The sequence below is a fragment of the Hydra viridissima genome, unplaced genomic scaffold, assembly GCF_058129835.1.
Source record: "Hydra viridissima isolate aposymbiotic clone 2 unplaced genomic scaffold, HvirCarnegie_v1 scaffold_1, whole genome shotgun sequence".
NCBI lineage: Eukaryota > Metazoa > Cnidaria > Hydrozoa > Anthoathecata > Hydridae > Hydra > Hydra viridissima.
The window spans coordinates 28,852,686-28,867,800 of record NW_028324300.1 but is presented as its reverse complement, the minus strand read 5'-3'; the positions used below and the strand labels follow the sequence as shown (position 1 = coordinate 28,867,800).

General features: G+C 28.1%; 2 protein-coding genes across 8 annotated transcripts in view; one reads left to right on the top strand and one right to left on the bottom strand.

Moving 5' to 3' along the window:
• Positions 1 to 4,210: 4,210 nt before the first annotated feature.
• LOC145192411 (OTU domain-containing protein 5-like) lies at positions 4,211 to 9,797 on the bottom strand. Of its 2 annotated transcripts, XM_090086066.1 has the most exons (12): positions 9,661 to 9,769; positions 8,964 to 9,117; positions 8,495 to 8,827; positions 7,112 to 7,144; positions 6,784 to 6,877; positions 6,409 to 6,473; positions 6,140 to 6,296; positions 5,796 to 5,950; positions 5,534 to 5,596; positions 5,089 to 5,211; positions 4,637 to 4,865; positions 4,211 to 4,533 (listed from the first exon to the last, which is right to left on the bottom strand). In XM_090086066.1, exons 3-12 carry the CDS (start codon positions 8,825 to 8,827, stop codon positions 4,409 to 4,411), a joined length of 1,377 nt encoding a protein of 458 aa, XP_089942192.1. In that variant the 5' UTR covers positions 8,964 to 9,117; positions 9,661 to 9,769; the 3' UTR covers positions 4,211 to 4,408. The 2 variants fall into 2 exon arrangements, with proteins under 2 accessions (XP_089942192.1, XP_089942184.1); XM_090086058.1 differs by lacking the exon at positions 8,964 to 9,117 and having other exon boundaries at positions 9,661 to 9,797.
• LOC145192726 (PX domain-containing protein kinase-like protein) overlaps positions 9,409 to 15,115 on the top strand; it is a 23,042-nt gene continuing 17,335 nt past the window's right edge. For 2 of the 6 annotated variants that reach the window (XR_016452064.1, XR_016452065.1), the window contains exons 1-2: positions 9,598 to 9,819; positions 13,982 to 14,111. Coding sequence is in view for 4 of the 6 variants with exons in the window: in XM_090086025.1 (XP_089942151.1) it covers positions 9,641 to 9,819; positions 13,982 to 14,111 (309 nt within the window). In the remaining 2 variants the exon portion in view is untranslated. Of the gene's footprint in view, positions 9,540 to 9,597; positions 9,820 to 12,880; positions 12,903 to 12,941; positions 13,203 to 13,981; positions 14,112 to 15,115 lie in introns of those variants that run through there. The other 4 variants (XM_090086040.1, XM_090086025.1, XM_090086030.1 and 1 more) reach the window with 4 other exon arrangements.

The window sequence follows — 15,115 nt, the reverse complement described above, 5'->3', positions numbered from 1 at the left end:
GCGACCAATTTTTCATTACTTATCGTGTTTTTTAAAATCGTCTACGTTGATGTATGTATGTATGTATGTATGTATGTATGTATGTATGTATGTATGTATGTATGTATGTATGTATGTATGTATGTATGTATGTATGTATGTATGTATGTATGTATGTATGTATGTATGTATGTATGTATGTATGTATGTATGTATGTATGTATGTATGTATGTATGTATGTATGTATGTATGTATGTATGTATGTATGTATGTATGTATGTATGTATGTATGTATGTATGTATGCATGTATATCTGTGTGTTTGTATGCTTATTTACAAGAAGAAAAAATTGAGTGCTAAGATCTGATAAAAGTGTTAAATACTATAAAAACTCATCTAAATTAAAAAAAAAAAAAAATCATTTAGTTTCTACGCTCAGAAAATTAGATGATGTGTTTTTAAAAGTGTAAACAAATCAGCATATTCAAGAATGTTAATTTACTTAGAAAAGCGCAACTTTAAACTTTTTGATATAATCTTTATCTTATTTGAATCATTTTCTTATGCAACTGAGATATGCTTATTATGATTTCAGTTTTAGAAAGAGTTTAAAATGTTGATTTATATGGAAACATATATAAATGATCAGTCAACTAAATAAGAAAATTCGTTGCTACGGACCGTAGCCATTATTAAAAGTTGAATTTTTTTAAGTTTCTACTGCGCTTGCGTATAATAACTTGTCGCTTCTGAACAACCGTGTTCAGTTCTCATCAAAGTTAGAAAACTAAGCCTATCATGAGTCAATGTAGTGCGGAGTCGATTCTTTATGAACTTTATTTTACTGAACGAACGTTCCCCAGAACAGTTTGTGATCATTAGGACCAAGTATATTCGTAACATTATCTCATTTGGAAATGTATCCACAACTTTGTCATTGATACGTACTTTAACTCCACGAACCACAAAAAACATGCATAAAAATTCTATGATGATTTTATGTGGAGGCCCCTAATTGTGGAGGCCCCTGGGCAATTGCCCACAATGCCCACACCTAAATCCGGCCCTGTATATATATATATATATATATATATATATATATATATATATATATATATATATATATATATAGTTATCATTATTGTTATTATTATCATTATTATTATTTTTACTATTATTATTATTATTATTATTATTATTATTATTATTATTATTATTATTATTATTATTATTATTATTATTATTATTATTATTATTATTATTATTATTATTATTATTATTGATATATTTATATTTTTTTGGTCAAGGAGTCTAAATTTGAAGTTAAATTTAAGATTTAAGGCATTTTTTGTATAGGTGCATAAAATGCGTGCATATTTATAATATTTGATAATTAACCCCTACTTTATGCACCTTTTTTTTTCCACCCAACTTATGCACCGTACATCTCGTGCACTGGGTGTTTGTAGCTACTTTAGGTAAACATTCCAATTACAAACATGGGATAGGATACAGAGAATAGTGTACCTATAAAAATCTTTATTAAAAAAGAAATTCATCCATCTGTGAGAACAAACAGTTCCCATAAATATGCACACACTTGTTGCATGTTTAGAGATGTTATGCCCAACTGAAATTTTATTTGTAAAATATCATTAGATCATAACCTACATCTTTCACTTTAGTCACACTGACTGTTTTTTAATTACATCAACATGCTGAGTCAGGCTAAGTACAACATTGAGTATTGCAAAACTTTCGAAATTTTTATTTGGACAGCGCAGAGATTTTCTTTCCTTACTAATCAATCTGCAATTGAACCTTTATCTATGTTAACAGGAATTCTTCTAAACAACCTAACTTCCTCTGGAGTTTGGACTAACTTGAAGAATTTCTATTGTCAATCTAACAGCCTTTACAACCTGCATCTTAGCCTGATTAAGGACTATTTTAATCTTTTTATCTGCTTTAGACCAAGTATGGGTTTGAGCAGTAACCAAATGGTATAATATTTTCAAACAACGATCCAAATCTCTTAGCATTGAATGAAGTATTGCAAAAAAGAGAACATCTTACAATACTAAAGGTTCCAAACACTGCCTCTTCCCAACATTAGTATATTGATATTTAAATAAAATCAATGATGTTAAAATTTATGATGAGATTAAGTGAGATTCTTTAAAAGGTGAAGGTCCTGCACCCCAACTTGAAGCATGGCAAAATTTTTATGGTAAATATTTCCACAGTTTTGTTTCACATACTTCTGATCAATTAAATATTTTTTACGGTGGAACTGGAACTTTCCGGTGGAAAAAGTAGGGAGGCAATTTGACTGCATCAAGCTGTCAAACTAGCCATGTTATTTCAAATGCATTAATAAAGACAAAAGTATATAACAATTTGAATAAAAACTTTAATGAAACTTCCTCAATAGAGTTGTCAATTTCAAAGGTAAACAAAGTTATTCAATCTAAATCAAATAATAATAAATCAATTAGAATAATAAGTAATAACCGAAACAAACACCAGGTAATTGTAGAAAAACTAAAATATTTTCTTTTTCAACTCAATTTTATAATTCTAAAAAAAGTGTGGCGAAGAAATCTGCTTGTTAAATCCCGATATGTTATTACATGCTTATTAAATAAAAATTGGAGATAAAGTTAATGACAAGAAAAAAATCGTATTTTTTAAATATTAAAAGCTTTTCCCTCTAATACATTAAAACACAAAAAAATTTAAATTATGAAAACCTAAAGTCAAGACAAAAACCAAGAGAAATGTAAAAAGATTGTTCGGAATTTTCGGTTGTTATCTGAAAGTGGTTGTTCGACCATTGTAATTGAAAATCATTTGTCTTTCTCATTGAAAAAAAAGCCTGGCCTTGGGGGCAACGTAAAATAAAATAATTTGTGTTGATCGCAATTATTTTGTTTTGTAAAATAACTGATGAGTATTTTATATTATATTTTATTTATAAAACATAATTTTATTATGAATGGATCTGAAAAGTTAAAGTTTATATTGATATTTGCTCAAATGATTTAAATATATTTGCTTAAATAATTAAATCATTTTTAAAAAATTAACTAAAAAGCAAATTTTAAAAAAGCATTTGTGGGATATATATTACTTTTTTGTTTGATATTATGTTAGATCATTTATACACATAAACGTATTAATGATAAATAAAATATTGATATGCATTAAATGGTTAAATTCAATTTGTATTAAATTAAACTTCGCTCAAACGAATGTTTTTTCTCTATTTACACTTTTTGATGGTGTATCACGCAGACCAGATTTTTTCAGAAATTACCTTATTAGTTTAAATTGGTAACCGATTCACTCAATTTCTTGAAAAGCATCTTAAATACGCTGAAACACGTCAAAAAAGCGAATTGTATCCATCCAGGGAACTCTTTACATTGTTGGGTTTTGCACATACGCATAAATTTAATTTAATCTTGTGCTTATTGCTTCAGCATTTTATAACTACATTAAATTCGTTAGATCCCTATTAAGATTCTACTGTAATCTAAACAAGCATTATTTAATGTTGAGTACCAGCTCAACACTAAATAATGTTTACTCAACCTTTATTTACTCAACGTTTAGTTACTCAAACTTTTATTCTCTACTAAGTTTAATTACCCTAAAATGATTGGACTGAGGGTTCAATATTTTAACAAACATTCAGCCATTAAACATAGCACCAAAACTTTAAAGGGAAGACTGATGACTGAATGAATCGCTGAAAAATGTAATTTAATAAAAAAGATGACTTTTGCCAACATTCATGTGAAACAAATTTATTAGCAATCGTCAGATGCTCTAATAAGCTCGAGACAAGTGCATTCGAGCATGAGCTGAATAATCGAGAGAGAGACGTACACACATGAGCATTAGATTCTCAAGAAAATAGTTTACGCAAGCGTAAGATGCATTAAAAACTCAAGAGACAAGTTCACGCGATCATCTCTTTCAATCTGGTCTCTCAATTTCGTTATTTTAGGATACTAGAATAAAAAATTTTCTATTTTCTCGCTATATTAACATATTTCATATATGGTAAAATTGTTAATAGAACGCCGATCCTAAGTTATACGCTTTATAAAACCATAGGAAAAAAGTAAAAAAAAAAAAAAGAAATCTTGATATTCTAATTAACAAACAAAGAAGTTTATTATTTTTAGGATATCGAAATTTTTTTAGTTGAACAACATCTAGTAAGAGATTCATTGTATTTTTCATTCTTTGTAATACACGGTCCTCTCTACTTTATCGAGATCTAACGACAAGTATATGATAAGAAAATATAACTATCATTTTTTCGAGTCATATTTGGAGAAAATATATAAGAATATAAAGTTGTTTGAAGATATCGGAAATTACATAAAACACAATTAAAATTTCTATATCTCAAGGCTAGGACGAAGTAGACTTTTTGTCGCATTCTTTATTTACAGCAGCGCTAGTTCTCGAAATTTCTTGTAAATATTCTTGCTGCGATTGCGCAAGGACTGCAGCCAACACTGGATCATTGTCCCAATCTAAAATTATAAACTTAGCTGGAAAAAAGAAATCAAAATTTATGAAATGAAAAAAATATTGACAAAATATAATAGAATATATCTAAAAAAAATGAACCATTACCTTCACTATATCCTAAAGCGTAACTCCAATCATCAGAGTGGGAGGTTGATAACGAGATGTAAGTAGTAGTATTTTTAGTAGGGGTCTCGTGGTCATTCGGTAAAATTGATAAATTTATATGTTTTTCTCCTTGAGGCGAACAGCGAGAACCGCTATCGCAACTTGGTGAGCGATTTGCCGGTGAATGGCGACTTTGAGATGACGTGCAAGTTGAACTTGAGGCACCTGTCTGAATAAGAATAAATAATGATCATGATTATTTTGGTGTAATAAGTAAATAAAAATTTTGGTCATAATTTTCCATCATAATAACATTACCTTTATAGTAATTTATAGTAATTTATAATAACTTTTCTACTAGCTTTAACAAAATATAAATAAACAGCTAATCAAGATAAGTTTTAAAACTATGCAACTTTTTAACAAAGTATTTAATTTAGTTGTCTTTTTACATTTTTTTCTTTACTCTGGTTTTCTCGAAGCCACTCCAGATAAGATTCTCTGGCTGCAACTTCAGTCAGATGCTCATCAGTTGCTTCCCAGTCAGTTGCCTTTAACTTATCTTGTAACATCTCCTTTAATGAAAACAAATTATCTAGATAAACACAAAAATTATTTCTATGTTAATATTTCTGTAAAAATAATAGGATAATAAATAGTGATAGAATAGTGATCAAATGTCTATACATTGGCTTTAAATGAAATTTTACAGACACATAATAGATTCAATAATTTCCAATAACAGTACAATATTTAAAGATTGATCATCTTTTAGAGATAAGCATTAAAACTTCATATGAAATTTATTTAAAATCTTTTCTAAAAACATCAAAAATTCAAACATATAAACCATTAAAAGTACCTTTTGAATTTAAGAATAAAATTTTAAAATTGAACCTGTTCTAAAAGCTGTGCTTCAGATTCTTGTATGGTACTTTGTAATAACCTCTGATCATGCATCTACAAAACATCAAAATTACAATGAGTTTTTTTATCCACTTTAAAAACAAAAAACATAAAGATTAAATTTAGATTTTTACTGAACAAAAAAACCACAAAGCAAGAAAAACTTGTTTGGATTAAAATTCTAGAATAGCAGAAAATCTAACCAAAAACATAAAAATCCTGTAGCAACTACTATACATTTAAAAAATCTTACCCCAGGTTTGTATCCTGCTAAACCGAGGCCTACTCCAACTGTTGGATTATAAGGATCAATAACAGAATTATAATGTATATTTCCGTGATAACTAAGTCTAAGTGGTGGATTTTCATCACTATTAGAAGACCGACTGTGAAAAATATTTATTGGCTCTGAAAAATAAACAGACTTCATTATTCATTATTCAACAAGTTTTGAATTTATAAAGCGCTTTGTAAATCATGGTGAATATTTCTACTTTTCAGAAAAGATAATTGACATTTATAATTGTTAGCAGATTATAATCTGAGATCTTATTTTTTTCAAAAATTTAATTCAAAAAATCATATAAGAAAACCTACCACAAGCATATTGATAAACCTCTATTGGTCGGTTGTATATTTCACTTAATGCTTGCATTTCTACATGATTACCATGAATTGAGTCATTTCTCTTTCTTCCAACATAAGAATGAAAATCTTCTGTTATATATTGAGAAAAGAAATCTCTGTTTTTAACCTAGAAATAGTGAACAATACAAAGTTATAAACCTAAATGTTACAAAATGTGATCCAGATCTACATTACAAATGTTCAATGTATAAATTTTTTAAGTCTTAACTAAAACTCACCATGTAGTCAATGCAATGTTTTCTTACAACACTGTGCATTTCTTGATCCCCATATATTTGGTCAGCTAAATAAAAAAGGAAAAAATTCTTTTAAAAGCATTTCAGGGTTTTTAAGAATAATTAAAACAACATTAACAACTCAAAACTGTTTTTCAAACAACCATACACAGAGTAGGATTTAAACCAGTGGCTAATGTGCCAAACCATGTTTCCTATTCAAGCATAATATTTTTAGCAATCTGCTACTGATTTTTGTTAAATCATTAAGTTTAAAAGACCTGTTCAGTCTGACAAATATAACACTTCATCTTTTTAATTAAAAAGTATAAAAACATTTATTACAACTGTAATTAAAATTTATTAAATATACCTCACCTACAGCTCTAAATAAACAAGCTCCATCTGTAGCCATTTGTTTTATTTGAAAACCTCTTTTTAAGAGCAACTGCTTTTCAAACTCTGCCTCTTGCTAATAGTAAAAATGATTGTTATTTAAAGAACTTCCTTAATTTTTCAACCTAGTAAGATAATACTATCAATAATAGTAGAATTACTTGTATTTATAACAAAAAGAGGACCAAACTGCTTTAAAACCAAGGAAAATTTTTAATGAAAAGATCTCATTAGAAAACTATGAATTTGTGTGTTAAAACAAAATGAAAAGACAATAAAATTGATTCTTAAGTTCTAAATAAGGTTTTACCTCTGGCGTTGGACCATCAAGCTTTAAAACACCCTAAGAATAAAAAAAAAATAGACACAAAATAATATCATAGCACAATCTGATATTACTTAAAATATTCTTAGTGAATAAACACTTTTTCAAAATTAAATCTCAAAATACAGCTTTATAGCAATTTGCAATAAAGTTGTATTTTGAGATTTGATTTTGAAAAAGTTTTTCATACTTGTAAACAAAGAATAATCTAAAAGCTAGGGAAGGGTTAATTTGAAAAATTATTTGATTTTATTCAGTTTATATATGAGTTATGTAAGGCCCAAAAGAGATACAGTACCACGAGTGACTAAGATTAAGAACCTTCAGGGTATTATGATGCATAGAATTGTCACTTCTAAACAAAAAAAAGCATCATATATTTTTGATTTTAGCCTCAGGGTTATTGCCAGTATTTACATGGATGTTCTAGGAAAATTGTATGGGTTTAGATAAGATAAAACTACCCAGATCTCATAAAAGTTAGTGCCTGTGTAGCAAACATATGACCTCCATATCTGTCACCTCTTGAATATGGAATTGGGGCAATTATCAGATGAGTACCCATAAGACTCCTCACCATATTGCTTAGGAGTTAAAGACAGACACCTATTAGGTTAGGATATTCTAACAAAATAGTGAGAAGAAAAAAAAAACAAGATATGTAGGGACTATTACAGCATATGAACCTATTATTCATTTATACTAATTTAAGATTTGGACTGATTTGGTGAACTACTTATTCCAAAGCATTTATTTCCGCTCTCATTGTAAAAGTCTGAACTCACCTCCCATACTCTGCAATACAGAATACTCTTTAAATGATTTTTAAAACTTGTTTAACATAATAAAAACTTTGTTAAGTGATAATGTAACAACACAAGTATTTACTCTTATTGGTTATATTACAACAACTTACATGACAACCAGTATATATACCAATATGTATGTATGTATGTATGTATGTATGTATGTATGTATGTATGTATGTATGTATGTATGTATGTATGTATGTATGTATGTATGTATGTATGTATGTATGTATGTATGTATGTATGCATTGAAAAGGATTTGTACCTACATTACATAAATTTGTACCTATATTGCATAATTAAAAATATAAAAATCATTTATTGCTTAAATTATCCCTAAAAAAAAATTATTAATTAATGTAAACGACTGAAATTATGGAAGAGTGAATAATTACATTTTATTTCGGACTATTAGTCATATTAAAATTTTGAAAACTTAGGCAGGAAGAATACAAGGTTTTCTTCATCTTTAAATTAATTATAATAATAGTTGCTGCTGAATTATCAATAAAATGAAATTAGTTTCCTGGATGTAAACTCAAGAAATTCTTTTTTTTACCTTTTTGACTTCCCATCGACTACCATATTCATCGGAACTGTTATACCCATTTTCATTTACATCATAAGTTGGACTGACACTGCCTTCACGACTTTCTCTGTTATTTTTAGAAAAGTAATTTGTATTTTGACGGTGTCTTGAACGTTTATGAGGTGGCAGATTTATTGCCTCTTGTGAGTCTCTTTTATCTAAGCTATTTGAATTTTCTGAAATATTTTCATCTTGATTATTTCTATTTCTAACAACATCACCACTGCGAGTGGCTCTGTTTCTTGAGCGATTTCTTTCAACTTCATCATTTTTCTGCTCTTTTTTCTTCGGCAATATAGTCATCTTAAATATTTTAAATCAAATAATCAAGAATTGTAAAAACATGTAAGGAAATATTATGAACGAGGAGATCCAAAACAACCTTCCAGTATCGCAGTTCTAACACTAACTAGAAAATAACTTAAAATTTTGTATTTACATCTTGACGTGACTTGCTCAAAGTAGCAATATCAATCTGTTGATTTATAAAAATGAGAGCATGCGCACTTTGTGTTTGCCCATATATGTTCCCACCAAATTGTATTTTGACAGCAGTCGTCAAGTGTCAACTGACCTCTTTTTTTACGGCTTACCTTTAAAATAGAAGTATTTCGACTTCGGTCGTAAAAAAGGAATGGGTTCTTAAAAACTCTTTATAACTAGCTTATGAGATTTTTAGACGCAAATACCAGATTTTAAAATACAAAGCGCTTTGTTTGAAAAGTTTTTTTTTTTTTAATCTATATTCAAAAATCCTTCAACCAGTTATTACTATATTTCTTTAGATTCAAATTATATCAGCTTTGTTTCCATGGAGAATTAAAAAAAAACACGGAAAATAACGGTTTTAAACACTTAAGCTACAAAACTGTGTTTTGCAGGAGTTGTGAGTTACTATTCTAACTCTCCTGTTGGTTCACTTAGCGGAACTAGTTGGGAAGTCACAAGTTGCTTTGTATTATGAATGGAATAAAGAATTCTAGATTTTAAAAATCTAATTTGCAGATTGCAACTTGTAAGTTAGAATTTATGAAATATTGTTGAGCACAACGGAGAAAAAAGGTTGATGAACTAATGTAAATAAGATTATTGTTTTTTTTATCACCGACCTATTGGATGCAACACAAAGAAATTACCTTTTTCATCTTATCTCTTTATCTTCTGATCTTATTTTTAAAATTTTTTAGGAATAACTTGTTCAAAGAGTACTATCACTTTCATATCTTCTATGAGTCACATTTTTTACAATTGCATTGCCAGATAACCAACTTGCATTTATTACGTCAAAATGGCATGTAAGTTACGTCATAATAAATTTGCTCAAAACAGTTACATTTATCTTAAGTTCGAATGGATTTTTTAAAGATTGGGCCAAAATTCACGGAAGATTTTGGTTGATTATAATCTTAAAATACAAAATTCGAAAAAACAAATATGGCTAAGTAAACGACCGAATAACATGTCAAACTTATTGAGTTTAACTTTGAACATAAGAATTCAATTGTTACTTATCAAAGAGCATACATGAAACGCATGAGCGAAACCAATCTTCCGTTAAAACCAGCAATACTAGCCCTCGTTCAGTAAAAAGGTTCCATCAAGGATCTTCCACAAGTTTAAAGTCTGCCCTTAGCTTGTTCACAGAAAAATATCGAATAGGTATTGTAGAGCATTTTTAAAGAGGAAGGGACATTCATCAATGACAGCTACTTCCTTTTAAAGTCACAATTTGGTGGGGAATAGCATTTAAAATAGTGCTTGATCCAAAGGTCTTTGAGAATAATGATTAAAATACGACAACGATTTACAGGGGAAGATTCCCTAAATGTAAAAAAAATTAGTGTTTTCCGTTGTTAAGAACACAGCTGAAATGTTTTGGCAGCAAATTGGGGCAACTACTTACTTAAACTGAGAGACCATGCAACTGTTAATATAAATTTTTTTGAGAAAGAATAACTTCCAGAAATGCGGAGTTTTATAAGTCCCACAATTTACCTTTCCTTGATCAGATGACCACAGATTTTTTCTTTAAGGGTACTTAAAACAGTAAGGATTTGTTATTGTGCCCCTAATTCTTGCCGAGTTAAAAGACAATTTTTTTGGGAAGTTAGAATGAACAGAGTCACTATGCAAGCAATTGCGGGCAGTGCCATTAAAAGATCACGTCTTTGATGAGTAAATTGTGGATCATTTGGAAATCTTGTTTATGGCTAAAAATCTGTATGATGTGAAAGAAATTTTTCATTTTCAAATGATAAGTGACTTTTGGCTAACCCTGCATTTATATATTCAAGATGCATATATATTCATGCCATTGTTAGTTTATTACAAAATATATTTCTAACATATTCTATAACAATCTTCCACGTGCTTCTTTTTGGATTTGCGTGCAGTTTTTTCTTAAAGATTCTTCCTGGAGTTTAATTCCGTCAGAAATGCTCTAAAAACATTTAAAACGTTAAATGGCATCCAACTTACAATAAAGGATCCGGAAGGTTAAAAAACCTATGGAGTGCAACAGCAGCCTTATATTTCTTCAAGTAAATACCTAAGATCAAAATATCTAAGGTTAAGTTTGTTATTCATCAAATTTTTATTTTCAAGAAAAATTCTTGAATATATTTTGTGACAGGGTGTCATCAAGTTATTTATATTTTTTGCATCGATTTTTAAGTAAAATGTTTCTTATAGTATTTAAAGAAACAAGCATTTTACGGTTTTCGTCAGGCTTTTGTAATTTCACGATATCATATCACAATATCAAAAAAACGCTTACATAACCAAATTCATTTGGCAATACCACCAAGCGAATACAAATACCTGTTGGAAGTGTCAAATGTCTAATTTCAATTGAAATACTGCGTGAATTTTTAAGCTTTAACTTTGGTTTCAATGTTGCAGGTGTCACGTTTTAAGAATACCAAAAAAACTAAAAGTACTTATACATAAGATTAAATAAAAATACTTTTTTTAATACAATAATCAATTAATACAATAGTTAATTAAGGAATTTTTTCAAAAGTAGCAAATTTAATATTTTGAACTTTTCTTTAAATATTACAACCTACAGCCATCATCAATCCATAGCCATCTACAGCCATCATCAATCCATAGCCATCTACAGCCATTATTAGTCCATACCCATCTTCAGTCATCATCAGTCTACAGCCATCAACTGCTTTAATGCCATAAAGAACTTTCTGTTTTTAAAGAAGTAAAACCAAGTTCAACCAACGTGAGCTGTCGTCGTTAAGCGTCGTCGCATCTTTTCCGTTTTATGAAATTATTTTAAGGTTAAAAAACGAATTCTGAAATTTCTAAATTAAAATCATTGCTAAACAGACTCGTTGAAAACAACAAAATCAACCAATAAACCATGAGTGTAACAACAAAACATTAAAGAAATGTTTGCTAGCCAATCAAGCCACGGGTCTTTACTAAGTCTTGACATTGTTGGCTTGGATAATGAAAAAAGGTATGAATTTAAAAGTGACACTCCACAGTGATACAGGAATTTAAATTACCCCGTATTCTAAGAAGATGAAACTGAAAGTTCATGTAATAAAGACCAAAATACATTGTCAATCACAAAAGCTAAACTAGAAGTATTACCTCCAAAAAAAGTTAAAATTGCTTTTTAGCAAACGGTGTTATGAAATGCCTCGTCGCCAAGTATGGCATTGACGACGTCAAGTGTCAAGTGGATAAAACTTTTAAGTTGTTCTGGTTAAAGTTGTTTGGCAAATATTGATTTAAGTTAGAGCATTTATCTTATCATTTAATTAAATTTTAGTTAAGCTCATCATTTTAGATGGCCACATAAGTATAAAATATTCACGTACTCAACGAAGCGAGGATGGTGGTATCCGATAGAGTACTTCATTTTGAAAAATTTTTGGGACCCAATAGATTCCGAAATAGGAGCGCATGAGTTTTTGTTTCCACAATCGTTACTAAGATTAATGTGATTAATCGCAACTTTATAGGACACTAAATGATTCTAAAAAGCTTACTTCAGATTAATAAATATTCCCAAAAGACATACCTATTCCCTTTAGAGTTATTCATTGTCATTATTTTTACTTTTGTTAGCAACGGAACGGTCATAATGTCCAAAATGGTCATAATGTCTAGTATCAAACGGGTAGAGGATTTTCAAGTATTCCAAAAAAGTAACAACCAAATAGGTATTTGATAATATTTCGGCTTCGACTCTTTATTTGCCAATTCCCGCTAACCCAATCAGTTATGATTTCAGGGCTCTACATAATGGGTATTTACCGATTCTTATCACAGTTCAGGTTCGGATTTCAAAAAGAAAAAATTAAGAAAATGCCTGTTCGGTGTCCTAACGGAATCCGATGACATTCCTAACTTGGTATTTTTCTTTTTTAATATTTTGATAATTTTTTGTTTTAAATTTCTATAATTTGATGCTGTTTATTCTTATTTTAATTTTTTTATACCGCGACAAAGCTTATGATTATAAATTAAAAGTACAAACAAAATTATTAAACTTAATTAATTTTGAGGTGCCTCAAGCTATAAAACAAGAGATCTAACGAATAGTCGGTTAAAGCTCGCTTATAGTTTGTATTAGGTAATCTTTGGTCTTGAGCATTCGTAAAGCATGTGAGGTAGCACTTGGTGGTAATCGCGGAAAAAGATCGCGTCAATCGTATGACTATTACATAATTTTAAAGGCAGTTCTTGAATATATTTGTAGAATCATTCACATATATAATATGTATAAATGTAGATTTATATATATATATATATATATATATATATATATATATATATATATATATATATATATATATATATATATATATATATATATATATATATATATATATATATATATATATATAATTTGCATGTATGCAGAGCCTTTTAGAGAAAAGTCATGACATTAAGGACCCTAAACTAAAACTGCAAACTAAGTTAATAACACGAAGGAAATTGATTAACACACTTTTGTTTTGTAGTTTTCCAGTTTTCAAGTCCTGATATTATTTACATAAAATACAGACTACATACTAATTAATAATCTTGATTGACAACTAATTATTTATTTCCCCTCAAGCTAAATACCATAGCGATGACATTATCACTACCATGATATTGACATAGAAATCTAATGTAACCTCTAAATGGCTAAAAAAGACTTTTTCTTGACATATTTAGATTTGTATGTATGCATGTATGTATGTATGTATGTATGTATGTATGTATGTATGTATGTATGTATGTATGTATGTATGTATGTATGTATGTATGTATGTATGTATGGATGGATGGATGGATGGATGGATGGATGGATGGATGGATATTTGTTTGTTTGTTTAGTGATTTGATGCTATAAGATTTTTTATTAGATGTTAATTTTACACACTATTTGCTAAAATATGCTAACATTTTTAGTTAATTTAAGGTATGAAATTTTAAATTTAGGTTTTTATTTTTAATATTGCAACTATTAACTATGTCAAATATCCTGGAGAAAAAAGGAAAAGGCAAGCTTGATGATACTATCCCTTTAAAATGTTCTATTGAAAGTTTTGTAAATGTTGATGATCATACTGTAAGTTTCTTTGAAATTGTTAATGTTTTTCCAATTATTTTTAACTCAAATTTCAATAAAAATATTACTCTTAAAAGAACTTAAAAGAACTGCAAGATATATATTATTTTATTTTCAAGGTCATTATGCAGTAAAATACTTGTAACCAACATTTATGTTATATCACTTTAGAATTGCTTGTTACATCTTTTATCAATAAAATATTGGTAAAGTTAAATAAATTTTTAGTTAATATAATAAATAGTTTTTATTTTTATATTTCTTATTTTTAAATCAAAAAATTAGTTCAATGATTGCTAAAATATTTGTGATGTTGATTTTCACTTTTATTCTACCAGCAAGTATTAATCTTTGTTAAATGTTATATTGTTCCTAAAACTTTAAACTGCAGCTTGTTGTTAAATCATAAAAAGGATTTTTAAAAATATATATATGGAAAAGAACTCATCAGGTTTACTAAAGCCTACAAGCTAAATTTCAACTGTATGTGGTGCATATCTCTTGTTTAATAGATGATGGCTAATTGATTTTGGAGAAATTTTCCTAATTCTAGACCCAATATGACAGCATCTCTATTTTCAGAAATAATTGTTTATTTATTTATTTAAAAATTCATTTTAATGTATGTAGCAAAAGTTACATTTAAAATACATTTAGCAATAATTTATATCTATTATTAATTATTATATTATTATTAATTATTATATCTTATATAAATTAATCTCTAGAAATAGAAACAATTATATGAAGTAAATTGTTTATTTTGTTGTATTATTTGTAAAGATATAACATTTCAAAATTTGTTGTATTAATTGTAAAATAATAAGATTTCAAAATATGTCAACAGTTGTAAAATGTTATATAAAAAATCAAAAGCTTTGCCATTTGGTTTTTTAATAAATAACCGTGAATAAAGTTCAATCTTCTATATCAATCACTTGAAATAAATTTAATTTAAAATAATATATAAACATACAAATTTATTAGATTCCAGAAAAAAAATC